A 26,160-nucleotide genomic window follows, 5' to 3' on the forward strand; every position below is an offset into this window, starting at 1 on the left:
GTTGTATCCCATTTGGGGTCCCACCCCAGGCACTTTGGATTGGTAGGCCTTCTGTAAGAACTACCATTATGATTTCTTTACAATAGACGCACTTGACCTTTGCATTGAACGTCAGTAAATCCTGGCGAGAGAACATTCATAACTTTTCTAAACTCCCACTCAGTATCCAAACCTGGTTATTTACCTGAAACTACTGCTGCATAAATAATCGGATAGGGCTGGAATGCTTGAACTAGCTTTTCCAAGTGTTGGTGTTCCTTCTACTTTCTTTATTGGCACACTTGGCACGTTACTTTACACAGCAGTATGATTGAACTTCTAGCAAGAAAGACAGATCCTACCGGAAGAATGGTACGCTACAAAACAGAGGGGTACATGGCAATAACGTGAAAGGATGACCAGAGCCATCAACAATGCGGGCACTACGCCAGCAGAGGTTCAGGACGAAACAAATTATGAGTCACTGGGAGCCTCGGGTGGAGAATATGATATGATAGGTTATTTATAGCGCGCTTAATACCAAGAGGTTTCTAATTGCGGACCCGGTGATCGAACATGTGTGGCTCTTCGACTTGCTTCCAAGGCGAGTACGTTGCCACTGAGCTATCCTCCCGTTCGGCTGAGCTATCCCCACAACCAAGATGTGCGCATGAGGTATGCTTTGAGTGGACCCAAAATGTCTCTTGGGCGGGATTTGATGGGTTGCATACCCGCCCATTGTTCCATCTTATTGGCCCACACTACGTGCCTCAGCCATTGCTCAGCCGCAGGGATTCTTGCACTCGTCCACTGTAAAAATATGCTGCGCTTGGCAAGGAGGAGGCACAGATTTACAAAGGTACTCCTGCAGCCCGGAGTCGGCTCAAAAAGAAGAAAGGTCAACATTCCTGTCGATTTATTTCCAATGACATCCGGCACACCTCTCCAGAAAGGTACAAGCAATGGATAGTCCCACATGTGGAGCTATTTGGCATTTGCACTGTTACATCTGGGACATGTATCCCCCCCCTCACCCCCCCCACCCCCACCCCCCAGAGAATAACTGCAGCCTATCTGGCGTATAGTGATAACATTGTAGCACTTTCAATTGCACCCCAACTGCTGAAATCTAGAGGTGTACGACACCTTATGTGTCTGCCTGCACATATCCGCCCAGAGGTCATCAGTGATGTCCACTTGCAGGTCTCTTGCCCATTTAGAGCGAGCATTGGATTGTGGCGGGATCGAGCGGTTCTGGATCATGCGGTACATGGAGGACACCAAGCCACGGTTTTCGCTCGCCCTTAAGATGTATCCCAGAATCATGTCACTCTATGGCTCCACCGGGAAACCCTCCCATTGCTTCTTACACGCCATGCGCAAACCAGCATGCTGCACCCATAGCGGGGGGGGGGGAGCAGGTCCTCGGAGAACCAGAAAGCAGTGAATTGTGCCTGGGCTGCTACCAAATATAAATAAAAGTTGGGAGCCGCAAACTCTTCCCCTCTCATGGTTGGGATAATATGGCCCACTTTAGATGCACCACCCCGGAATGCCATACAAACAGACCTATTTCTGCCCATAGGTCCTGGAAGAATGCCCGGCCAAGACACAATGGGAGATAAAGGAAGAGATAGAGGAGTTTGGGGAGTGCGGTCATCTTAATGAGCGCTGTCTTGCCAGCAGTAGTGATGGGTAGTCGGGCCCAACCCTTAAGTTTAGTCGCCAGTTGTCATGTACGCAGCGTAATTGCAGTCATACATCGTAGCACCTTGTCTGGCAACCGTGGTTCTTCCAATTTAATAAGGCTAGTGTTCTATTCTAACTTCTGATGCTTGTTAATCTGCTTAGAATCACATGCTGTGCATATATTCCGACATCTAGTGGTATTCGTGGAGTATTGCATCTTATCTTTTGGGGACCGAAAGGAGAAGTCTGCATAGGCGTGTCTGTAACACTATCCCTATCGTGGCGTGTAGTGTACCCAAAATCCGTCATGCGCCGAGGGCCCTCAGATTGTTTTTTTCCGCCCAGATTACTGGTCGCCCTATTGCGGAGCTCTTTCATAAGAGACATTATCACCTTGTTATCGACTTTGCCGATTATCCCCTTAAAGTAATTTCAACTGTGCTTCCTGTACTACGCCGAAGACTGCAGTGGACTTCGGATGCCTGTGATCTGGTGGCAGAGCCGTCCACGTGGCCAGGCCCTCTGGCCGGCCTACACAGTAGGGAGAGTGGGGTCGGGGTGGCCATATCCTTTCAGCTATGTCTCTCCTCTTTCCCCCTCTTTGCCCTCTAGGTCTGGTCATCGCCTTTATTGCCTTTCGCTATGGAAAGGACACCATTTAGGTTTTGCCCCTTCTGCAGGGCCAGATGCACTCTAAGTGCAATAATTGTCTACCCCTTGACCACGACGAAGCACTGTGCGGGGTCTGTAAACTCCTGCGCCCTAAGTCGCTTAAGGAGCGCCTCGTTAAGCGGTGGGCGGCCTACGGCATGTCGCAGGCTGGGTCTCCCCCACTGCTGCACCTGCCGAAAGTGACCGGGGTACTAGTGATAACCAGACATCCGTGTCGGATGCCGTCGACCTCAAGACGGACATTCCTATGTCCGCCACGCCCGTCCCGACCCCACTAGGCCTGACTAGAGTCACGCTATGGTGGAAACACCCAGCGACAGGGGCGTAGAAGATCGCTACACTAAACATACAACGCCTGCCCCGGTGTCGACGATACCGCTGAAACGGGCGAATGCGCCAACAGGCCCGCCGAAAATTTCAACAGGATACTCAAGCTCAACCTCCTTCCCCGCATCCGCAGCTACGTCTTGCGACTGGGCCTTCTAAACTAAAGGGCGCTACCTCAAACACATCCGGCCGTCGAAGCGCTCTTACTTGATGCTCCTCCGACGACCCCTAAGGCCACAGTAGAAGAAAAATCTACTGCTAGGCCTCTTAGTCAACCGGCACATCGCCCCGCGTTTGTCGGACATCTCCGAAAGCATTGCTATGATTGCTTCGGCAGTGGGGCTGAAGGAGAGGTCTAAAGAGATGAAGCACAAGGAGTGGCCTGCGGACTCGCCACAGCACCCCGATGCGTGCGATGACTACATAGAGTCCTGTTCCTTTTGTCTAGCTCTATTGGAGACAAATTTCGGCGCCATAGGGAGGAAAATGAACATTTTCAACCCTTCTGGTTCATCTAGATGGACCAGAAAAAACTTAGAAGGGGGTATGGATAGGTTGGAGAAATTCATCTCACTTTCAGAGCACCCTACCCCCAAGAGACCTCGGGAGGACCCTCCATATGTGCCTACTTTAAATTTCACAGAACCTTAGGACCTTCTCAGGAAGATTACACTCCAATCCTCCCTGAAGACGAGATCCGGATGGACAAGTATCAGGACATTTATGATCAGGAAGAGGATACTACTTTCCTATAACACTACACAGTGAATGACCAGGCGGATCCCACAGGGGACTGGGAGGACAGTCACCAGGTTGAGGCGGAACCATGGGCGCTCCCTACTCACGACCAGGACCAGGATGTCCCATGTTAGGATTCCCCTCCCTCCACTCCGGCCCGCCAAGCTTCCCCAGTAGACGACCAGATGGAGTTCAACACCATCTTAAGTAAAGTGGCTGAATATTTTCAAATCGCCACCCAGGAGGCTTTGCCTGAACAGGACTCGGTGGATGATATCCTCAAAGAAAAGCCCCCCTCCAGCCAAGCCATCCCTCTTCTGAATTCCATTAAAATGAGATTGGCTCCTTCCTTGATCACACCAGCCCAGACTAGGGCAGTAAATCCGAGGGTGGAAAAATTATTTCGCTCCTCACCTACTGACCCTACATACATTAAGGGCCATGCCACCCCTGATTCCCTCGTGGTTACCACCACCTGGGAACGGTCGGGGGTACCCCTTGCTTACGGAGAGGCGCCTCCAGATAAGGAGTCGAAAAGGCTGTCTGCCTTGGGAAAACAAATCACCACAGCAGCTGCTTTTTCCACGCACATAGCAAACACTACGTTGCTTGCCAGTTATGTCGATGTGCAGTGGAACCTACTGCAGGAAGGTCTCCAGGAGGTGTCTGAACCTGCTAGAACCAAATTACTCGCCATCGTGGCCGAGGGCAGGCAGGTCAACCAGAACGTACTGAAAAACACTCTGGCTGCTGCGGAGATGGCAGGAAGATCCCTAGCTCGGGGCACCCTGCACAAACGGCACGCTTGGCTCAGGAACTCTGGGTTTCAAGCCGGAAACCCAAGCAGCTCTTATTTAATAAGCCTGTCGAGGAGACAAATCTCTTTGGTAAAGCAGTCGACGATTCCCTCGAGACTGCCAAAAAAAGAGCATGACACTCTTAAGTCCCTTCAGCAAATCACCCAAACCTCCCCCTCCAACCCCCCCAGAAGGGAAGCGGTTCCCAACGGTCCTTTCGGGGCCAGTCCTGTTCCACACTAAACTAGTATAATACGGGAAATACCTGGAACTCAGGACAGGCATCCAGCACCCCTGCAAACTAGCCACCCAGGGGACGGCGACGCAGGATGGGCAGAGGCCCCAACTCAAGGGGAGCCACAGCCTCTGGTCAGAAATGACCTACGGATCTAGGTCCCCTCCCATGTCACCCCGGTCGACTGGCTCATAACAGGGTACTCTTACGAAACATGCCTATTGAACACTCAGAAGACAATAGACCTCTTGTTCAGCCTGGGATTCTCCATCAACGAGAAGAAATCCAGCTTAGACCCCAGTCTGGTTAAACAGTTTCTGGAGTATCTAATTTGGACCAAAGACGACCTTGTCTTTCCCTCCAGCGAGCGGGTTCAGAACATGCTTTTTCAGATCTCTCAATATGTAGCAAGTTGGGAAGTGACGATACACAAGGCCATGCGACTGCTAGGAATGATGGCATCATGCATTTATTTAGTTCCACACGAGCGGCTGCCCATGCGTCCCATGCAAGAGTGGCTCAACAGCCAGTGGTGTCAGGCCAGCGGACAATGGGAGGATCTGATAATTGTCTCGCCAGCCTTCGTTCTCTCTGCAGTGGTGGTCGAGGGAAAACCTCTTGAAGGGGAAGACCTTCACCATCCCTGCAGTAGAAGCCACTCTCACGACACTCATCTCTCACGGGGTGGGGGCTCATCTGCTACAGCAGACGGCGCATGGAGTGTGGTCCCCACAAGTAGCGTCCAACCACATAAACCTGTTAGAGCTATTAGCAGTATTCAAAGCACTGAAGGTCTTCCAGACTCTGCTACAGGGGAAGACAGTTCTGATCTTGACAGACGGCACCACAGCCATTTATTACCTAAACAAACAGGGGGCACACACTCTCCAGGGCTATCCAAGGTGTCCCAGAACATCTGGATGTGGGTTCTCAAACATAAGATGTTTCTGCTGTCCCAACACGTTCCTGGCGAATGTGCTCAGCGGCGGTTTCCCACTACCCATAGAGTACGAATGGGGTCTACACAAAGACATTGTCTCCAATGCAATGTCTTCGCAGAATGGGGCTTCCCAGAGATCGACTTGTTCACATCTCAGCAGAACGCCCAGTGCCAAGACTACGCCTCCAGGTATCCCCAGAACCGCTCCAAGGGGAACGGACTCTGGATAACATGGTCAGGGAAATTTGTTTATGCTTTTCCCCCGGACTCCCCTACTCAACAGGGTTGTGCACAAGATGCACCAGGAACCAGTCACCATGATATTGGTGGCCCCCACGTGGGCCTGCCAACCCTGGTTCTCTCATCTGATGGAGATGTCCCTCTCCTCTCCTATGAAATTGCCCTGCCCGTACAACATGTTGTCTCTGGACAGAGGGGGGGAACACTACATCCATGCCCACAAACTCTGAACTTGGCAACCTGGCTCCCGAGGTCATAGAATTCTGACACCTTCAACTCCCTCAGAGATGCATGGACATACGGAATCTAGGAAACCGAGATGCATGGACATACGGAATCTAGGAAGCCTAACACCCGGTATTGCTATTCCAGTAAGTGGAAACACTTTGTCATCTGGGGCAGTACCAAGGGCATCAACCCGATTGACTGCTCTCCTACCCACATTGTCCTGTACATGATATACTTCTTAGACTCAGGACTGGTTTTTCATTCCCTAAAGGTTCACTTGCTGCTCTCTCAGCCTACACTACATCGCAATAGAAGGTGTCATGGTGAAAAACGCCTGTTATTAAGGCCTTTATGGAAGAGAATTCATCCCCCCGTTTCTAACCCAACTCCCGGATGGGATTTGAATGTGGTATTGACCAGACTCATTGGGTCTCCCTTTGAACCAATGCATAAAGCAAGTCTAAAAGATCTTACTTATAAGACAGCCTTCCAAGTGGCTATCATTTCTTTTTTTTAAACTTCTTATTATTCAGCGTGGCAGCAACAAACAAGCGAACAACATGAGGCATTACAGCATGAATACCATATAATCATTGTAGGTGCACAAGGGTCGTTACACATAACATCCCAATCAGTGGGTACAATCACAGAATAAATTGGGAACCAGAGGTCCGTTACAGGGAAGAGGACCTGGGTCGGTGGGGGGAAGTGGGCGGGGGGAAAGCATCCGGTGTTGCAATCATAGCGGACATGTAAGAGCGGAACTTGAGCCATACATTTCTAGGTTTAGAGTGGGCAGGTTGTATATGGGACCAGGCTTCCTCAGAGTCCGAGGCCCAAGTAACTGCCCTCAGCCATTGAGCGTGTGTGGGGGGGCAAGGGACGGAGCCAACAGAGCAGGATAGTGCGTACCGCAAGCAGGAGGCATAGGCCGGCTAATTTTTTGGCATCACGGGAGAGACCTGGGAGATCGTGGAAGAGACACACCAGTGGAGAAGGGACAATGGGATGGTCGAGAACCGCAGACATTGTCGAGCAAACAGCCTCCCAAAACTGCGAGAGGCGAGGGCAGGACAGAATCATGTGAATGTAGTCAGCGTCGTCCTGATGGCACCTAGGGCAACTGGAAGGGTGTTCCCTGGACATACGGTGTAATCTGGTCGGGGTATAGTGAAATCTATGTAGTACTTTGAATTGAATGAGTTTAAAACGGGAGTTAAAGGATACTCGATGTGTGCGCTCGCATAGATGTGCCCAGCGTTCGTCCGAGATCTCAACACCCAAGTCCACCTCCCATAACCCCCTCAGTCTAGCGAAATCGGGGACAGATCTGGACTGCAACATCGTGTACAACCTAAAGATTTTGCCCCTTGTAGGCCCAGGGGAGGTGAGCTCCTCAATAGCTGGGTCATCCGGGGGCGACGCCGGGAATGTTTGGTAATTGCGTTTGAGGGTTCTGCGGAGGGATGCGTATCGGACCATTCAACAAATATACCCTGGTCAACCACGTCACGCAGCAGCTCATAGCCTGCGTCCGCCCAGCGACGCACCGTGCCCGGTGGGACCTGCGGGACCCCCGGGAGGAAATTCCAGAGGGGGAGGTTGCCATGAAAGGTGTATGTAGTTTTGACTAATTTCCACATTTTCGCCAGAGCAAGGGAAGTGCAAGCGACCGGGCTCTGTGAGTCCAATGCTGAGGAAGGGGGGTGTATCACCAAGGAGCGGATATCACGGTCACAAACCGCAAGCTTCTCAAGTCGAACATGCGGAGGAGGGTCTATTGTATTGAACCAGTGAGATGTGTATTGGATCTGGGCTACCAGCCAGTATTTGAGAAAATTAGGGGCACCGAAGCCCCCGTTAGAGATGGGGGTAGATAAGGTATCGAGTTTTAGGTGAACCGCACCGGAGTGCCACAGAAAGGAATTCACAGTGCGGGTCAAGTCCCGGAAAAAATCCTCCCCCGGCCACAGGGGTATGTTAGTGAACCTGTAAAGCAACTGGGGTAACACCACCATCTTCAGCAGCCCTATCCTGCCCGCCAGGGAGATCGGGAGCCTGTCCCATGCCCGGACCTTAGCCGACAGGTGTGTGAGATATTTCTGATAGTTTTCCTGGAAGGACAACGCCCTTTGGCGAGTCACCGCTATGCCCAGGTAGGTGAATGTAGACTGAGCCCAGGTGAAGCCCAAGGTATCAGGAGGGGGGAGAGTGCAATCTGTAAGTGGGAAGAGAGTGGATTTTGAACAATTCACTTTGAGGCCAGAGATTCGGCCGAACCGAACAATGTCCGCCAGTATTGGGGGTAAATTGATGGAGGGAGAGCGCACAAACAACAATGCATCATCCGCATATAGGGACACTATATCCGCCTGGCCCGCCGTGCGGAGGCCTCTGTGAGCGTGAAGTTGGCGGAGCATGTCAGCGAAGGGCTCTATTGCTATGGCGAAGATCAAGGGCGAGAAGGGACACCCCTGTCTCGTCCCCCTGGCGATCTCAAAGAGGGGAGAACAGTGGTCGTCAGTGCGCACCCTGGCCACCGGGGAAGAGTAAAGCAATCTGACCCAGGAGAGAAAGGAGGGGCCGAACTTGCAGCTGTTGAGAACCCGCCAAAGGTACCTCCATGAGGACAAGTCAAACGCCTTTTGCATATCAAGGGTGACAGCTACTGCCTGCGTGTCGGGGCTGATTCTGTCAATTATATTGAATAGGCGCCTCAGGTTCAGGGAGGTGGAGCGACCAGGGATGAAACCCGCCTGATCTGGGTGGATAATAGATGGTAGGATGGGAGCCAGCCGGAGCGCCAAGGCCTTGGCATATACCTTGACATCGCAATTTATGAGTGAAAGCGGACGGTATGAGCTACATTGCAGGGGGGGTTTGCCCGATTTGAGTAGTACTGTGATAGTAGCCTCCCGGAGTGAAGGGGGGAACACGCCGGACTCCACAGACTCCTCCCAGAGAGCTAGCAAGTGGGGAAGCAGCTGTGCCTTAAACTGCTTATAAAATTCGACCGGTATACCGTCCGAACCGGGGGCACGCCCCGAGGATAGGGAGTCAATAGCGTCCGATAGCTCCTCCAGTGTGAGGGGGGAGTCGAGGGAGGCCGCAGCTTCTGGGGACAGGGCTGAGAGAGGGAGGGCTCTGAGAAAGGAGTCGATCTCCGTCACCGGCACGTCATCTGAGTTGGAGTATAGAGTTCCATAAAATGTAAAGAATTCCCTATTGATATCTTGCGAGGAGACAGCCATGGAGCCGTCAGGTCTCTCGAGCCCGATTATGTGTGGGGACTCCGTCTCATGCCGGATCAGACGTGCCAGAAATCGGCCAGGGCGCTCTCCCTCCCCATATCTCCGCGCCATGCTAGGATTATCCAAAAATCTTTGTTCACGATCGGCGAGGGACCGGAACGTGTCTAGTTCCGACCCTATGTCAGCCAGGCCGCTCGAGGTAGGGTGAAGTGAGCATGCGGCCTCCAGGGTAGATAGTCTGGATTCACTAGCAGCGAGATCCCTTCGGATTGACTTCAGGACCCCATTCTCCTTGGACAACGCAATCCCTCTGATATATGCCTTAAATGACTCCCATAGAGTGGCCTGGGTCGCTACCGAGCCCGTGTTCGTCCCGAAGAACTGCTCAATCGACCGCTCGAGTTCTGAACAGAACTCCGGGTCCGATAGGGACAGGGGCTTCAGCCTCCAGCTACGTGGCCAGCCCGGATCGGGACCCCAGCCAATGGTTACAGTAACTGGCGAGTGGTCAGATAGGGTTCTGGGGAGGATCATTAGTTGTGTAACGCTCTTGACCAGTACGTTGGAGATCACCCATCTGTCAATGCGGGAATAGGAGTCGTGAACCGAGGAGTAAAAAGAGAACACCCGGGAGTCCGGGTAAAAGAATCTCCATGCGTCCACCATGGAGAGACGGGGCAGAGATGATAGCACAGCATAGGCTGCCCTAGAGAGTAGACGGGGCCTGGAGCCAGATCTGTCCAGGGCCACGTCGAAAATCGTGTTGAAGTCGCCTCCCCAAAGGATGGGAACCAGGGGGAAGCCTTCGAGGAGGGACGTCACGTGTACATAAAAGTCTGGGTCGTCTAGGTTTGGGCCGTAAATGTTCATCAGGACCACCTCCCTGTGTTGAAGCGTAGCATGGAGCACAACATATCTGCCTTGAGGGTCTATTTGTGAGGAAATAAGAGAGAACTGGAGGCTTTTGTGAATAAGGGTCATGACCCCCCCCCCCCCGGCTTTGGGTGGAGAAATCGGTGAAATATCTGAGGGCCCCAAGTATTGGCAAACCGCATGCATTGTTCCGCGCGGGCATGTGTCTCTTGCAGAAACAAAATCTTGGACCCATGACGCTCGGTCTGCAGTTGGAGCTGTCTCATTTTTTTGTAATTTCCCAACCCACGCACGTTCCAGCTCATAAAGGTCAAGTCACTCTTGGTCGCAGATATGGTGGTGATCGAAGGAGAGCGAATGACAGTACCCAATGGGTCAAATTCACAGTCTTGCCGCACCAAGCCCTGAGCACCCCCCCACGGCTCGCCGTCGCTGCCAGCGCCAACTTTTTAACAACAAAACCCCTAACATGTCCCACCCCCGCCCACATCCCCCCCCCCAAACAGAGGGAAGACAATCCCAACCCCCCTCAACCAAAACCAAACCAAAGGCATCAACGCCTGGGGGCCTGAGGGCCGGACTAGCCGCCGTAGTCGGGGCAACGGCAGATCAGATAAGATAAGGTGTGCCCACAGTGGATCTTAACACATGATTTGGACAGGGTTCTGGCACGTGATGATAAGGCACACATTTGTAAGAATGAACACAACAAGTAAATTACGAAGTAGAGGATCAAGTGACCCCGATGCAGGAAGGCGACCTTGCTTGGTCTCTCCCCGTCGGGACAGGAGGATAAATGCAGACTCGTGAGGAAAGGGGAGAGTTCAGCCAGGGAAATGTTCGTTAATGAACCTGGAGGCCTCCTCCGGAATCGTGAAAAAGAACACCTGGTTGGCATGCTCTATGCGGAGCTTGGCAGGGTAGAGCATGGCGTATTTGACTGAGTGGATCCGCAGCCTGCGCTTCACAGCCTGAAAAGTCTTGCGTTCGCGTTGGACAGCTGTGGAGAAGTCCGGATAGAGATGAATTCTGGCACCATCCAGTAGTAGCTCCCCTTTGAGTCTAGCCGCCCTGAGGAGGGCATCCCGGTCACGGAAATTCAGCACTCTGGCTATGATGGGCCGGGGTGGAGCCCCAGGTCTGGGTTTAGCCGTCAGGGCTCTGTGTGCCCGCTCAATAGCGAAGTGTGGGGAGAGCTTGGGAGAATCCAAGAGTGAGACCAGTGTGCGCTCGACAAAGTCCTCCATCGGCTCGTGCACTTCGTTCTCGGGAACCCCGATGATGCGGAGGTTGTTACGCCTTGAGCGAGATTCCAAGTCCTCGTTCTTCTTCTCTACCTCAAGGACTCGATTGGAGAGAGCGGCGACCTCTGAGCGCAGGGCTCCCAATGCATCCTCGGCGGAACCGACACGTGTCTCGACTTCTGACACACGGCTGTCAGTCCGCTCGATATGGGCCTTAATAGAAGATATAGTACCATTCATGTCATCCAGTTTTGAGTGCAGTGCGGTGAAGCCCTCGCGAATGAAGTCAATCATATTTTGGGATTCCGGTACTGCATCCGGTGAAGGTGTGGCTGGGGTCTGTTCGCTGGTCTCCCCTGACGATCTCGACGCAGCCTTAGCAAACATGTTGATAGAGCTCTGTTTCCTCGCCCCTCCCTTGGTCATCCTGGCGATGTTGTAAGTCAAGTGGGGAGAGGGGGAGGCCCAGGCTCTATGTCGCCCGAGGTAGGGCGGAGAGTATGGCGCTAGACAGGGAGTGATGCAGGTGAAGCCGTGGCCGAGAATCCGTATAGATGCGGGGTTTGTGGGGCAGCCAACACACAGGGATTTTCCTCAACACCGCACTACCGCAGGAGGCGGGTATGTGTCCCTTCTGTTATCAGAGAGGTACTGTAGCACACAAAGCAGACTGAGGGACCCACAAGCCCCCCCCCAGAGCCGATCAGCATGCCACACAGTTAGTGCGACGACACGACCACCAGCCCCGGCGAAGCCCACCGTCTCCCCAGATACGAAGCCCTGGTCACCAGCGCAGGCTAGAAGGGCCCAGTCAGTCCAAAGAGGCGCGGGGAGAAGTGTGAGGAGACCTCGGGGGCAGTAGATCCCAGGGTTGAAGGCAGAGTCGCTCAGCGAGCAAAATGTGAGCCTGGGCCCAGGTACGGGTAGTTGAGAGCGAAGAGAGATGGGGGGGGGGGGGTGCCTCCCGACACAACACCCAGGCGGCAGAGAAGCCGCGGCCCCGAGCAGAAGACAGGTCAGGCAGCCGGTAGGTCGAAGGGCCCGGGCGGTGCAGCGCCAGCGAGATCGCAGCGGCCCTCCCCGAAGGCCACCCCGGAGGGAGACGCCCGCGGTGGTCAGTGGAGCGGGGGGATGAGATGGACTCCGGGGGGGGCACCAGGATCAGTGCGGCCGGGGGAGGCACCAGGCCCGGGGCAGGACTGGCGGCAGATGGGGCCAGAGGCAATTGGTCCTCGGCCCCGCGTGTGAGGGAGGTAAGGTGATGCCGCAGCCCAGGGCAAGTCCGCAGGGGCCCCCCCAGCACACGTACCTGGCGGCGCAGGGATCCACCGCACCGCGCATCACGCCGTCGGCAGCAGCCCCGTCGGGGTCCAGCAGGTGTGGAGAGGGTCCCGAACAGCTCCGGTGCGCACCAGGCCACGGGCGCCTGAGCAGGCCCGCGGCACGTGGGCTGAAGAAGTGTCCCAGCCGCCCCCAGCTGCACTTCGAGGTTGGGGGGAGGCGGACTGCCACCCGGCAGCGTGCACCCGCCGAGGCGGGGGGGGGGCAACGCCGGCCCTGGGTGAGCCCGTCCGCTCCACCAGAGGGCGAGTTTCTGCGCGGGAGCGCCACAGCCAAGTGGGGGGATGGTGCAGCGGCGTTCAGAAGTCGCGTCCCGGGGGTCTGATTTTTGACGGGATCCAGTCCGCTGGGTCCTCGGGGTGGCCGCTTCAAAAGCGCACGAGCCGGGAACGATTATCCAGTGTCCAAATGTGCCGTTTCAGGATTCCGAGATCTGCCGGCTCCGGAGCTCGAGACTCAGGCGGCCATCTTGCTCGGCGCTCAACAGCGCCCCCCGTGGCTATCCTTTCTATTGGAAGGGTTAGCGAACTACAGGCACTTTCTGTTCTAGACCCTTTTGTTACAGTCCACAGGGATAAGGTGGTTCTGCGCACTCATCCCCGATTTGCGCCTAAATTCATTTCGAAGTTCCATGTGAACCAATCAATTGAACTACCCACTTTCTTCCAGAATCCAACTAGCCTGGCCGAAAGAAGCCTACACACACTAGGTGTGCACAGGGCAGTCATGCTTTACCTGGAAAGAACAAAACCGTTGCAGTGGCAGCTGGTATAGAAGGGGATCCTGCCTCTAAATCAGCTATCGCTAGGTGGATTGTCAAATGCATCACAGTGTTATACTCTTGCTAAGGGAGAACTGCTCTTCAAGCCTAGAGCGCACTCTACCCGAGGCACTGGGACTTCCATAGCATTCATTGCAAATGTTCCCCTTGAGTCCATTTGCTAAGCGGCAACCTTGAGTTCTGTACACACCTTTACAAAACACTATTGCCTAGACACTCATTCTAGATCTGATTCTCAGGTGGGACAAGCAGTATTACGACACATTTTCACTACTGTTCCTTCTCACAACCCACCTCCAACTCTGGGTACTGTTCGCTAGTCTATGCACAGCGTGTGATTCTAAGCAGATTAACAAGCATCAGAAGCCTTGGGCTCATGTCAGAAAAAATACTATCAGAGGTTCCTCGGTGCGTGAGGGATTTTGGGTACACTACACGTCACGATTGGGATAGTGTTACAGACACGCCTATGCCGACGTCCCCTTTCGGCCCCCGAAAGACCAGATGCAATACTCCGCGGTTACCACTGGATGTCGGACCATATGGATAGCATGTGAATTCAAGCAGATACAATCATCAGAAATGCTATTACGTTGAGTAATGCATGTCATACTGTTGCCCTCCCTCCCACTTTACCCCATGTAACGTTACATTGAAAGTGTGGTAGGTGTCCCATTGTGACACGAGTGCTCTGTTGTGTATGTTAATATATAGTTTTACTTAACTTGTATCTTTTAGTTTTTGCATCTTTTTGTTGTTTAATAAACATGTTTTTTTTATGCTAGTCTATGTGGACAATCCCATGCTTGACAACCATTGTGCTTGCTAACTGTGTGCTTTACACCAGTCTCCTGATTTCCTTATTGTAAGCCTTGCTGCTCAGTCACACTGCCAGTGAGTTTGGTTAGACTTTGTGTCCTTGGAAGTCCACCAAGGTTGGCTTGCCAGAACTCGTGTACCGTATGAGGTTCTGAATACCCTCCTAACAGAAACATTACAGCGTTTCAGCCTGCATGCCTATGTCTTCAGCAATTCTCAATGATGTGTTGCATGGCAGAAATGTTTCCTGTCTGATTTGCTGGCAGCGCTGCCAGAAATAGGTTCTCTTTCGTATCAGTTTGTGGCTATCCACAGAATATGACTTATTTTCTAACTATTGTGATAGGGTAAATATGCAGCGCCTGAAGTTATTTCGCAAAGATTTGTCATCTTCAGCGTGCTGAAATCTCCATATCCAAGAAGTACGTGTAGGGTCAATACAGTAGCTCTGCAGATCGTCCGAGGATCTAGCTCCCCTCTGCTGACCAGGCAAAGGAGGGCTTTGATTTGCTGCTAGTTGTTATTCCATTGCTGCTTTCTTGAGGAGGGTTGGGCGGGTGAGCAGGCTTTCTTGCTTTGAGTGCTTGGACAGAGTGCAGAGCGGCGTGCTGCTTCATGCTGCTCCCGCTGACCTGTACGTTTAATTCTTTGCTTTCTCACCATTGCAGTTAACGGGCCCCTGGAGGAGCCTCTGGGTTCGATTCGGCTATGACCCCAGAAAGGACCCTGAGTCGAAGGTTTACCAAGTGCTAGACTTCCGGATACGATGTGGAGTGAAATACGGTAAATCTACAGCTATTCACTGCCTGGACTAGAAAACATTTATGGAAGACTCCATTTTCTAGATCTTGCCATGTGTAGCGCGTACAGTTCTTGTGTTTTTATTGCTTTCACACTGGTGCTTAATGCATTAAAACCAATAACCCTATGAAGAAAGCCACCCGAATGGAAACTTAAAAGTTGGGGATGAGAGTTGTAAAATTCACATTAAACCCCCAGGTTCTAAATTTAGCAAATTGAAAAGATAATAGACATTACTAGAGCCAACCTAGACGGTAAAGCAATAGTGTGTATCCTTTAAAAGTCTTACTAATTTTTTTTAGAGGACTCTGGCCTTAAACTGAGCAGGTTTCCAACCATTATCAATGTTTTCAAATTGTATCATTTGCATGTTGCTAAATATTTGAGCTTATTGTCATTTGGGGCAATTTTCATTTTAGGAGGCTTACCTTCATGATACAAAATATCACTGAACATCTGGCCCCCTACTATGACAGCGAAGGGGGAGCGAGGATACAGTGGCACCATCCTGAATTATGCTGCAAGAGTGTTGCTTGTGTTTTTCCTTCAATGTCGTGAGAGCCTTAACTCTAGGTCCTTCTGCTCCGTTTCTGTACCTGATGTCCCATCCATCCTTAAAACACAATATCTGCCCCCATTGCGTCTGTCACCTATCGCTGGAGACTCATTGCAGCTTCTTCTGCCGCCAGGTCTGTTTTTGTAGCACTTTACTCGCCTTGTTCCACCCCATTTGTCACTGAAGGCAATAGCTTGAGGACTGTGGGCAGGAGATGCCGAGATTAGCTTTACATCTGCGACCTTCGCTCCTGTCATAACTTAATACAGAATATACCTGAGTTTTCAGCTGCATGGCTACAGCTGCTGCAGATATTTCTGGTCCTTTGACTCTGCGTTCTTGATTTCTAAGACTATGCCTCCTGTCCAGTCTAAACAGTTAACATTTCTCCCTTCCAGGTTACTCCCCAAATGAAATGCCAGTGAAAGCCAAACGCAGCACTTATAACTACAGCTTGCCTATCACATTAAGCGCAAAGAAGCAAGGTAAGTGGTTCTGATTGTGACAGAAAAGGATGCTACTTTTCACGGCCACGGTTCATGGAAACATCAACTGCTTAAACAGCTGGTGGTATCTTTTTTTTCTACCATGCAAGTGATGTGTTGGCATTCTGCTACCCATCTATTCTTCCTTAATAAGTGCTGCATGGCTCTGGATCCTTTGACTTTCCAGATGTTTTGGACTACAACTCCCATCAAACCTGACCACCATGGTCAATGGTGTAGGATCATGAGTCGTTCAAAACATCTGGAGAGCCACAGGTTGCAGACCCTGCTTGAGCGCTTTGAGGCTGCTGGCTAGTCTGTGCACAGAATGTTATGTTAGTGGTCTAAAAGTTCATGAATGAAGTTCGCATTGCATTTTGCTCAGGTGCTGGTGTGTCATTGGCTGCACCTTTCTCTGGGCTGTACTTTTGCAGTCTCTCTGCATTGCTTGTTCTCCTGTTAAGAGTATCATTGTGTTTAGCATCAAGTTTCACCTGAAGAGTATAGTTTTAGGTACATCTTTAAAATACACATTCTTGGTTTTATTTTCTGAAAGAGTGTTGCCTTCACTACTCCAATTAATTTGAGTGTGAATAACTCTGGAAACCGGTTGCTATGGCATTCTGGGAACAGAGCTGAACTAAGACCTGGTATAAATATAGCACTTGAGAAAAGCGATGGAGATGTATTGGAAGATAATTTCTCAGTGGCAAATTTTTCAATCCTCGAGTCACTGTTAAATATTTATCACTATAAGCTATCACACCCAGATACCCTTTTCAATAGTTTCAAAGGGTCACTTCTTAGTTGGTAGTTGCTGAACGCATAGAATGGTTATATGAGTTTGACAGTTCTATCAGTAATATTGCGCACACCCACAAAATAATGCAGTAATTGTATTTAGTCTGCATACACATATAAGGTAGTGATTTTAGGGAAGGAAAACTGTTGGCTAGTGTTATCCCAGTAGAGCTTCAGGTTCTAAAGGCAGTTTTGCAGTATAGCAAGTCTTCCAAAGTCCAAAACCCAACCCTAGCTAAAGGCAGTTTGTAGCGGCTTAAAGTCTTGCCAAGCAGAAGAATTCAAAAGTTCCTGTGGATACTTTCTATTCTCTAGGCCGGAAGATAGAAGGCTTAACCAATATTGGAGACCCTGTTCAAGGACTTGCTGAAGGAACACAAGCAGCGGCTTGAGATCTGAGGTCCGAGGGGGTTGCCCTGGACACCTCTATGTGCACTGCCAACACTCTCGGAGTGACCTTCTGGAATCGGGTCAGCAGTACCTTTTTCCCCACAGTACCTTTTGGTTAGAAGAACATTTTTGTGCTGGATGCTCCGCTATGTTGCAGCTCTGGACCTGACCTCCGATTCCTCGGTCTGACCACTGAAGGCAGGACAATGGACCGGATCTATCAGCAGCAGTCTCGCGGGGGAGGACCTGTGGACGACTTCAGCAACTTCTTGGTTCACTCTGTTTTGGCACCTTTTCTGCAGCACCAACAATGGACATGATTCTCCTGGTCAATCTTCAGTCCTGCACTCTGTGGAGGGGGTCTGGGCGAGTTCGATCGCATCTCTGGAGTGTCCTGAGGGCTCAGCAAAGATTTGGACGGATTTCAATGATGATGCACTCGAAATGGGTAGCAGGTCTCCTTGTATTGGGGTTCCGCAGCTCTGGAAACTCACAGGACCTCTGGAGGTTATTTGCTACGAAAAAAGTTGGGAAGAAAAAAAAAGCACCTTTTGCGGAGTGCCAAGTGGATACCTAGTATATCCCCCTTCTCCCCGCTCCTATGATTTATTACTCACATAGACCACGCTCTAGTTATGGTTGGTGGCAGTGGATGTGTTCTTCCAACTATTGTGCCATTTCTTTTTTTACCGCAGACTGTATTCACATCCTCTTTTGTGCACAATAGGGTCACCTAAGTACTAACTTGGTGGCTCCTTTTTCTTTGCCACCATTTCTAGGGTGGTTGCTCTTTGTTAGCCCTTTTTCTACCATTTTGGGAGGAGGGTGTGTGTGTGTGTGTGTGTGTGTGTCTGTCTGTCTGTCTCTCATTTGCGGGAACCGTTGTATGATCCTGCCTAGGCTCCAGTGTGTCTGGGCAGGCAGAAAGTGGGGGGGGGGGGGGGGGAGTTTTTCATTCCCCTGCTCCTTGTCTGCCAGAGTGCCTGAATGGAACCAGCTCGCACCGGGGGCCTGCTTGGACATCCACTCGCCCCTTTCTGTAAACTGCTGAGAGAGATTTCAGAGGAGTGTGTGCTGAAACTGAATAAAAGGTGAGGTTCCTGAGGTGAAAGACAAGTCGACCACTGGAAACTGCCGTAACCGAAGAAGACGACCAGAGATTCCTGCAGACCCTTTGCAACACTGCGAAGTGACCACTGCTGTCCTGCTGTCCTGACCCAGTTTGCTGTGCGACAGAACTCCAAAGAGGACGACTCCTTCCCTTTGACGGGTGGGAACAACCAGTCCCAAGAGGAACTCCAATTTGATCCATTTCCTGAGGTGCGGTGCCTCTCAAGAGCTTCAGACCACAAATACCAGGCGACCTCTGACCCAATTGAAGTGCATCATCCAAGTCTTTGCTGAGCTTCAGGTGAACCTCGAAAGACACAATCCGACTCCAGGAATCAATGAAGATTGACAGGAGGACAAATCATGTTTTTGTTGGTGCTGCAGACAAGGTGCCAAAACCGCAAACTGACCAGAAGAGCTGAAGAAATCTGTGCCAGAGGTCCTCCCTTGACTGCTGCTGAGAGATCCCGTCCATTATCCTGCCTTTAGTCTCCAGACCAAGGAATCCGGAGTTCAGGTCCAGCGCTTCTACATCGAGGAGAATCCAGCCACAAATATTTCTTCTAACCTAAGGTACTGTGGGGGAGAAAAGGTATTGCTTACCCTAATCCAAAAAGTCACTCCAGAGCTTTGGAGTGCACGTAGAGGTGTCCAGGGTGCCCCCTGCTTACCTCTTACCCAAGATGCTGCTTGGGTCTCTTTTGCAAGTCCTTTGACAGGGGTTTCGACATTGTTAATCTTCCAGTTTGTCATAAATGTATCTGTGGTCTGTTCTCCTCAATACCTCAAAGAAAAGGTAAGTACCCACAAACCATATAGAAATCTAAGATCAGCCTAGGCCTCCTACCTCAAAGTTGATCGAATGAAAAAAGCAAGAGGAAATGGCCGGGTATTTCCATATAAGGCAGCAGAGACTTGGAACAATTTGCCAGAGAGCTTCCGCAATTGTGTTCTTTATCTGTACAGCGCCTGGATAACCTTTACTGTTCTGCTGCTTCACAAGACTTTGAGCCCTCACTGAACTGACTTTTAGCTAGGGTTGCAAATTGGATCTTAAAATCCTTAGTGTGTGAAGAAACTGCCTCTAGAACCTTAAGCACTACTACTGTTTGACTAACCATCTGTTTTCCTTCCACAATGTCTTCATTTTATGTGGTTTTGCTAACTAAATGACCGTTTTTCTTCTGACTTGCACGAGTGCGCCCTAGAACTGTCATTGTACAGACTGATACTAAGAGTTGAGTTCCAAATAACCATTTGCATAGTTTTATGAAGTCTGCCTCCGGTAGGGCTTTAGGAAAACTCCCCTAACAGACTGAACCTCCTCCCCACCAATGAAGTAGAAGGTGCAAGGAATGGGACTGAATGAGGCAATGGAATGTGTAGCTATTGCAAGAGAAACAGAACATCTGATGTTACAATGCCCCTATATACGATTGATAGGATACAAACACCTGTTCTCGTTTATAGGAGATATAAGATTATACTATCGCAATCGCTTTTGGGCATAATTTATAAATGGAAAATGGGTGTCTTTCGTTGGCAGTTTTGCGCGGCATGGATACAATTCTAGGATTTTAAAGGAAAATGAAATGTTGGGGTGGGAAGTAGGCTGATTGGATTTTATTTTTATATATTGAATAGCATGGCATTTTATTTTTATCCATTTTGTAATCTGGTGATAGTTATTTGTGAAATTGTATGTGTTTGATAAAATTGCTGTTAACCATAACACAAGTAAAAAGAATTTACAAAAGATTCACTACTCCACGTGGTTCCTTTTGTTAAACTGTGAAGGTTTTGATCCACAGGATGCTTTTTGTAGTTTGGAATTGGGACACTGTTCTTGTAATAGCTCAGTTTTGGAATTTGCATGCCCGTTTTATTCTTTTGTCCGAAATCTTGGCCCTGTTATTCCCTGCATATTACCCCAATCACAGTACTTTACTTTCGAAGGGATTGTGTCCTCCGACGTATTCCTTATCTTAGATAGAAATCCTTCAGCTTTGCTGGCCTCGGAAAATTTTTTCGCCAGAGGGCGCTGCGCGTCGATGATCGCCGAGTCGATGACCCTCGACGGCCTCCGTGCCGACGTCGACGTCATCCTGCCTATAAAGGCCGCGCGCAGCGTCCGTTGCTCAGTTCCGTTTTTCCGCGCTTCGTTGTGCCTCGGAACACCGTTGCTCAGTTCTCGTCAAGATAACGTATATAATAACTACTATTTACCTCGATATCGATGGCATCCTCCTCCGACCCGACGACCCCTCGGTCCGGTTTCAAAAAGTGCCGAGACTGCGGGAAGAAAATGTCGTTGACGGACCCTCACAGGGTCTGTTTGTGGTGTCTGGGAATCACGCACCAGAGTTCGGAGTGTGAGGAATGCCTTTCCATGACGGCGAAAGCCTTGAAGGAGCGTAGGGGGAAGCTCGAGAGAGGTAGGTCAACTTTAACTTCCTCGAAAGCTTCTTCGGTAGAGTCGAGACGTTCGTCTCCTCACCATAAAAAACACTCTCGATCTAGATCACGAAGTGGCTCCCACCACTCGTCGACATCGAGACACTCGAAGAAGAGACGTAGGAGATCCCCTTCGTCATCTTCGTCGAGTTCTCCTGAGAGAGTTCATTGCCCCACAAAACGCAGCTCGCAAGCTGAGTGGGAGGAATTCAGGAAAAAGATGCTAAGCGTCTTCGAGAAAGCGGCCTCGTCCCCCTCGAAGACAGCTGAGGGTGATACCCCGGGTAAAAAACCCAAAAAATCTAAACGCCGCGAGTCGCAGTACCCGGCGGAAAAGTCAACCCGAAAGCGCCTCGAGCCATCGGGAGATAAAGCATCATCGACGCCATCGTCGAAAACTCCTTCGAAACAGAGGTCGGCGCCATCGACGCCGTTGTCGAAGGATTCATCGGCGCATCAGTCGATCGAGTCGACGCCGACGTCGACGCCGATATCGACGCCGGTGAAGGAAAGAACCACGGCTACTCCACAGCCAACGGTTAGACAAAAGACCTCCGACTCGACGCCGAGAACGTCGACGTCGTTCTCGAGCAGGACTCCGATCCTTTCGAGTTCTTCGAGGCCTAGTACACATTTCTCGACGCTTTTCACGGCGCCTTCGAGTACTTTCACGTCGGTGTCGACGACATCGACGTTTTCAAGGCCTGTGATGATGGCTCCTTCTGCATTGGAAATGGGGTTTATACCATTCCAAAAACCAATGTATCCCCCTTTAACCTCGATTTTTGAGGAAAGGGAGGATTCAGACCAAGATATTGATTTACAGAGGACCACATCACCAGAGCCAGAGACTTTCGCCTCTGAGGAAGGAAGATTAAAAAATCTTCAGGATGCACTTCAGGAAGCTAGTGGCTTGGACACTTCTCCTGAAGCAGAATTTATCAAACCAGACCCAGGAGAACATGCGGAGACTCCATATAGAGCTCTGATGTCTAGAATCATAGAATTTATGGGTTGGTCTGCACCTTCTCCTGCCTTTCAGCAGGATGACCTCACTGACATACTGGACAAGGGCCCACAGGAGGATCCTGTGGTTCCATTTCACTCTGCTCTACAGAGAAGGATTTTGACAAACTGGGAAACGCCAGAAATTATCCCGGCAGTAAATAAAAAACTGTCAACAAAATACAGGGTGGCTAGTTCTGACCCTGAATATTTGTCAAAACACCCTACTCCTGAGAGCTTGGTTGTACAGGCTGCAACCTCATCAGGCAGCACATCTGCATACCCCACTGCTCCGCAGGATAGGGATGACAAAAAGTATGATGCCATGGCTAAGAAGGTTTTTTCTGCCTGTAGCATGGCGTTAAAGTCTATTAACGCGACCTGTACGCTCGCTAGGTTCAGCCACACCCTTTGGGAGTGCGCTTCATCAGCGGCTGACTGCCTCCAAGAAGGAGAGGAAAGGGACGCATTTTTAAACATCATCAGGGATGGTAAAGATGCGATGTGCGAGACCCTACAAACTGGCCTAGATTCTGCTGACAGTATCAGCAGGGCCATGGCGGCAAGTACCACAATCCGCAGGCATGCGTGGTTGAGGAAGTCTGGTTTTGCCTCTGACGTGCAGACCAGGCTTTTGAATATGCCCTTTGACGGTTCTACCCTCTTTGGAAAGAAGGCGGATGACAGTTTGGAGAAACTGCAAACGTCCAAGGCAGCAGCCAAGTCATTGGGAGCTGCTATCCGTCAGAATACCTTTCGTCCTTCGGGATCATCGTGGAGAGGACGGTCCTTTCGTTACTATTCCTCATATGGAAGGGGCAGGGGACGACCGGCTCAAAGAGGCCAAGGAAGATTTACCCGTGGTGGACGGGGTAGGGGAAAGAAAGCCGCACCCGCAGGAGCAGGAGCCACTTTACCTTCGGCAACTGCATCAGCCGCTTCAAAACCACTCTGAGGTCTCCCCTCACAGAACACCAGTAGGGGGCAGGTTAACTCACCATCTGACGGAATGGCAGGCTATTACGTCAGATGCTTGGGCTCTGGAGACAGTGGCCCAAGGTTACTGCCTGCCCTTCCTACATATCCCTCAGAGTCATCCACCGGGGAACAACCCTTTGAAGCTTCCAGATCCGCTCCTCTTGCAGGAGGTTTTAGACCTGCTAGAGAAAGGTGCCATAGAACTGGTACCTGTAGCGGAAAGGAACAAGGGTTGGTACTCCCCCTACTTCATAATACCGAAGAAGGACGGAGGACTGAGACCCATCTTAGACTTACGGGAATTGAACAAATTCCTCCGAAAGGACAAGTTCAAGATGGTGACTCTCTCTCAGATCCTTCAGGCCCTCCAGCTTCAGGACTGGTTGGTATCTCTAGACCTCCAGGACGCTTATTTCCATGTGCCGATCCATCCCAGGCACAGGAGATACCTGAGGTTCGCAATTGGCAGCTCTCATTATCAATTTCGAGTTCTGCCATTTGGGCTAACCTCCGCCCCGAGGGTCTTTACCAAGCTAATGTCGGTTGTGGCTGCAAGTCTAAGGAGGGAAGGGATTCATGTCTACCCTTACCTAGACGATTGGTTGATCAGAGCTGTATCTTCGGAACAGGCTCAGAGACAACTAGATTATGTTTGCCACTTCCTTCACAAGCTGGGCTTCTCCCTCAATTTAAAGAAGTCACAGATGATACCATCACAGAGACTCCAATTCATTGGAGCAGTCCTGGACACTTCCCTGGGAAAAGCCTTGCCACCAGAGGTGAGGGCTCGAGATATTCTGCAGATGGTCATCAGATTTCAGAATGCCCAATATCTCCCAGCCTACGACTTTCTGAGGTTGCTAGGCCTCATGGCATCCTGCATATTCCTCGTGCCGGAGGCTCGCCTGAGAATGAGATCCCTCCAGTGGGCACTGAGAACTCAGTGGTCACAGTTCTCAGGAAGGATGACAGATCTCCTTCGGATCCCGGTCAAAGTAGCCCGAGACCTTCAGTGGTGGGCCTGTCGGGAGAACATCCTGAAAGGAGAAATGTTTTGGCAACCATGGCCGGAGATAACAGTAGTCACGGATGCCTCACTCACGGGGTGGGGAGCTCACGCCAACGACTTGACCATCAGCGGTCGTTGGTCTCCATCGGAGTCCAGACTACATATCAACCTGTTGGAGCTGAGAGCCATCAGACTAGCGCTGAAGGCTTTTCTGCCGTCTGTACGGGGAAGAAACGTCCTAATAATGACGGACAATACAGTGGCCATGCACTACCTCAACAAAAGAGGAGGCGTAGGCTCACTACCACTGTGCAGAGAGGCGATGCAGCTCTGGTTTTGGGCAATTCAGGAAGGAATCTCTCTATCGGCAATTCACCTAGCCGGAGAGAAGAACTTGACAGCGGACGCTCTGAGCAGGCAGAGCACAGTCTCTCACGAGTGGGAGATAGCTCAGGAAGTCCTTCAAGAGATCTTCGCCCTTTGGGGAACCCCTCAAGTGGATCTGTTCGCCACCAGTATCAACAGGAAGTGCGACAGATTTTGCTCAAGGGAATTTCCCCCGAGAGGAGCTCTAGGAGATGCGTTCGTAGTGGACTGGGAGTTCCCACTTCTGTACGCGTTCCCTCCGGTCCCTGTCATTCCTCAAATGATCAGGAGGTTGAGAAGGTTTCGGAAGACCATGATCCTAATTGCCCCGGATTGGGCCAGGAGAACGTGGTACCCGGACCTTCTAGACATGTCCATCTGCCCTCCAATTCGACTGCCATACAGAGAGAATCTTCTCTCGCAGAAGGAAGGTCAGGTTCTCCATCCAGCCATCAAGACCCTCAACCTTCACGCTTGGTGTCTGAAAGGTTGAGGTACAAGGATTGGGACCTTCCGGATGATGTTATGGAGGTGTTGCTTTCGGCCAGAAGGCCGGCAACTAAAACTCTATACCGCTGCCGTTGGAACAAATTTTGCAGCTGGTGCAGAGAAAAGAATATTGAACCCTTTTCTTGTGGTACACCTATGGTGTTGTCATTCTTACTTTACCTGGCTAATTCAGGCCTACAGGTTGGCACAATTAAGGGCTATCTCGCAGCGCTATCAATCTTTAAGCGCACTGCAGAGGAGCCTTCATACTTCAAAATTCCATTGGTAATACAATACCTAAAAGGATTAACTAATGTTTATCCCCCGAAACCTTTTCAAGTTCCCTTATGGGATTTAAACCTAATTTTAAACTTCCTAAAGGGTGCCCCTTTTGAACCACTACACTCTTGTTCATTGAAGCTTCTCACCCTCAAAACTGTTTTGCTAATAGCATTGACATCTGCTAGAAGGGTTAGCGAGTTGCAAGCCTTATCGTGTAAACCTCCACATACAATCTTTTACAAGGACAAAGTTGTTCTTCAGGTGAAGCCTAACTTCCTCCCGAAGGTAGTCTCGGAGTTTCACATCACTCAGAAGATTATATTACCTTCTTTCTACCCTCCTCCTCATCCGGGGAAGGAGGAAGAGAGACTGCACAGGCTGGACCCTAAGCGAGCCTTGAGCTTCTATATCAGCAGATTGGCTAAGATCAGACAAGCAGACCAACTCTTTGTAGGTTATGCAGGACATAAGTTGGGCCTTCCAATAACAAAACAAACCATCTCCAGATGGATTATTTTAGCCATTCTGGAGTGCTACAAATTGGCAGGAAAGGAGCCTCCTCAAAATCTAAGGGCTCATTCTACCAGGGGTATCGCAACATCCTCAGCCCTTCAAAGAGGGGTGCCAATTCGAGATATATGTGCGGCTGCCACATGGTCGTCCGCACATACATTTACCAAATTCTATAGCCTGGATTCCTCCTCTAGTCAAGAAACTAGATTCGGCAAGGCTGTGTTACACTCTGTCCATTCTGGAAGGGTAACATAACTTTTATTACTCCCGCCTCCAGTCACAATACCACTGCTATGGGAGTCTATCTAAGATAAGGAATACGTCGGAGGACACAATCCCTTCGAAGAACTAGTTACTCTTACCTTGTAACGTTCTTTCGATGGGATGTTCCTCCGACGTATTCCTTATCGACCCTCCCATCCATCCCCGCAGTATGACTTCCTGTGGGTTTGCAGCCTATGCTCCTTCAAGGTGATTAGTCTAATCCAAAAACATTACTGGGGACTACAAAACGGAACTGAGCAACGGACGCTGCGCGCGGCCTTTATAGGCAGGATGACGTCGACGTCGGCACGGAGGCCGTCGAGGGTCATCGACTCGGCGATCATCGACGCGCAGCGCCCTCTGGCGAAAAAATTTTCCGAGGCCAGCAAAGCTGAAGGATTTCTATCTAAGATAAGGAATACGTCGGAGGAACATCCCATCGAAAGAACGTTACAAGGTAAGAGTAACTAGTTCTTCTCACTCTTCCCAGAGAGAGCATCCGT

The 26,160-nt window shown here is 50.7% G+C and overlaps 1 protein-coding gene across 3 annotated transcripts in view; it reads left to right on the forward strand.

The window, feature by feature from the left end:
- The window catches only part of GTF3C5 (general transcription factor IIIC subunit 5), a 144,412-nt gene that overhangs the window by 110,463 nt on the left and 7,789 nt on the right, over positions 1-26,160 (forward strand). For all 3 annotated transcript variants that reach the window (XR_011268475.1, XM_069609322.1, XM_069609321.1), the window contains exons 6-7: positions 14,823-14,937; positions 15,910-15,996. Coding sequence is in view for 2 of the 3 variants with exons in the window: in XM_069609322.1 (XP_069465423.1) it covers positions 14,823-14,937; positions 15,910-15,996 (202 nt within the window). In the remaining variant the exon portion in view is untranslated. The remainder of the gene's footprint in view (positions 1-14,822; positions 14,938-15,909; positions 15,997-26,160) is intronic.

Source organism: Ambystoma mexicanum, chromosome 8 (genome assembly GCF_040938575.1).
Source record: "Ambystoma mexicanum isolate Mex_15411 chromosome 8, UKY_AmexF1_1, whole genome shotgun sequence".
Lineage (NCBI taxonomy): Eukaryota > Metazoa > Chordata > Amphibia > Caudata > Ambystomatidae > Ambystoma > Ambystoma mexicanum.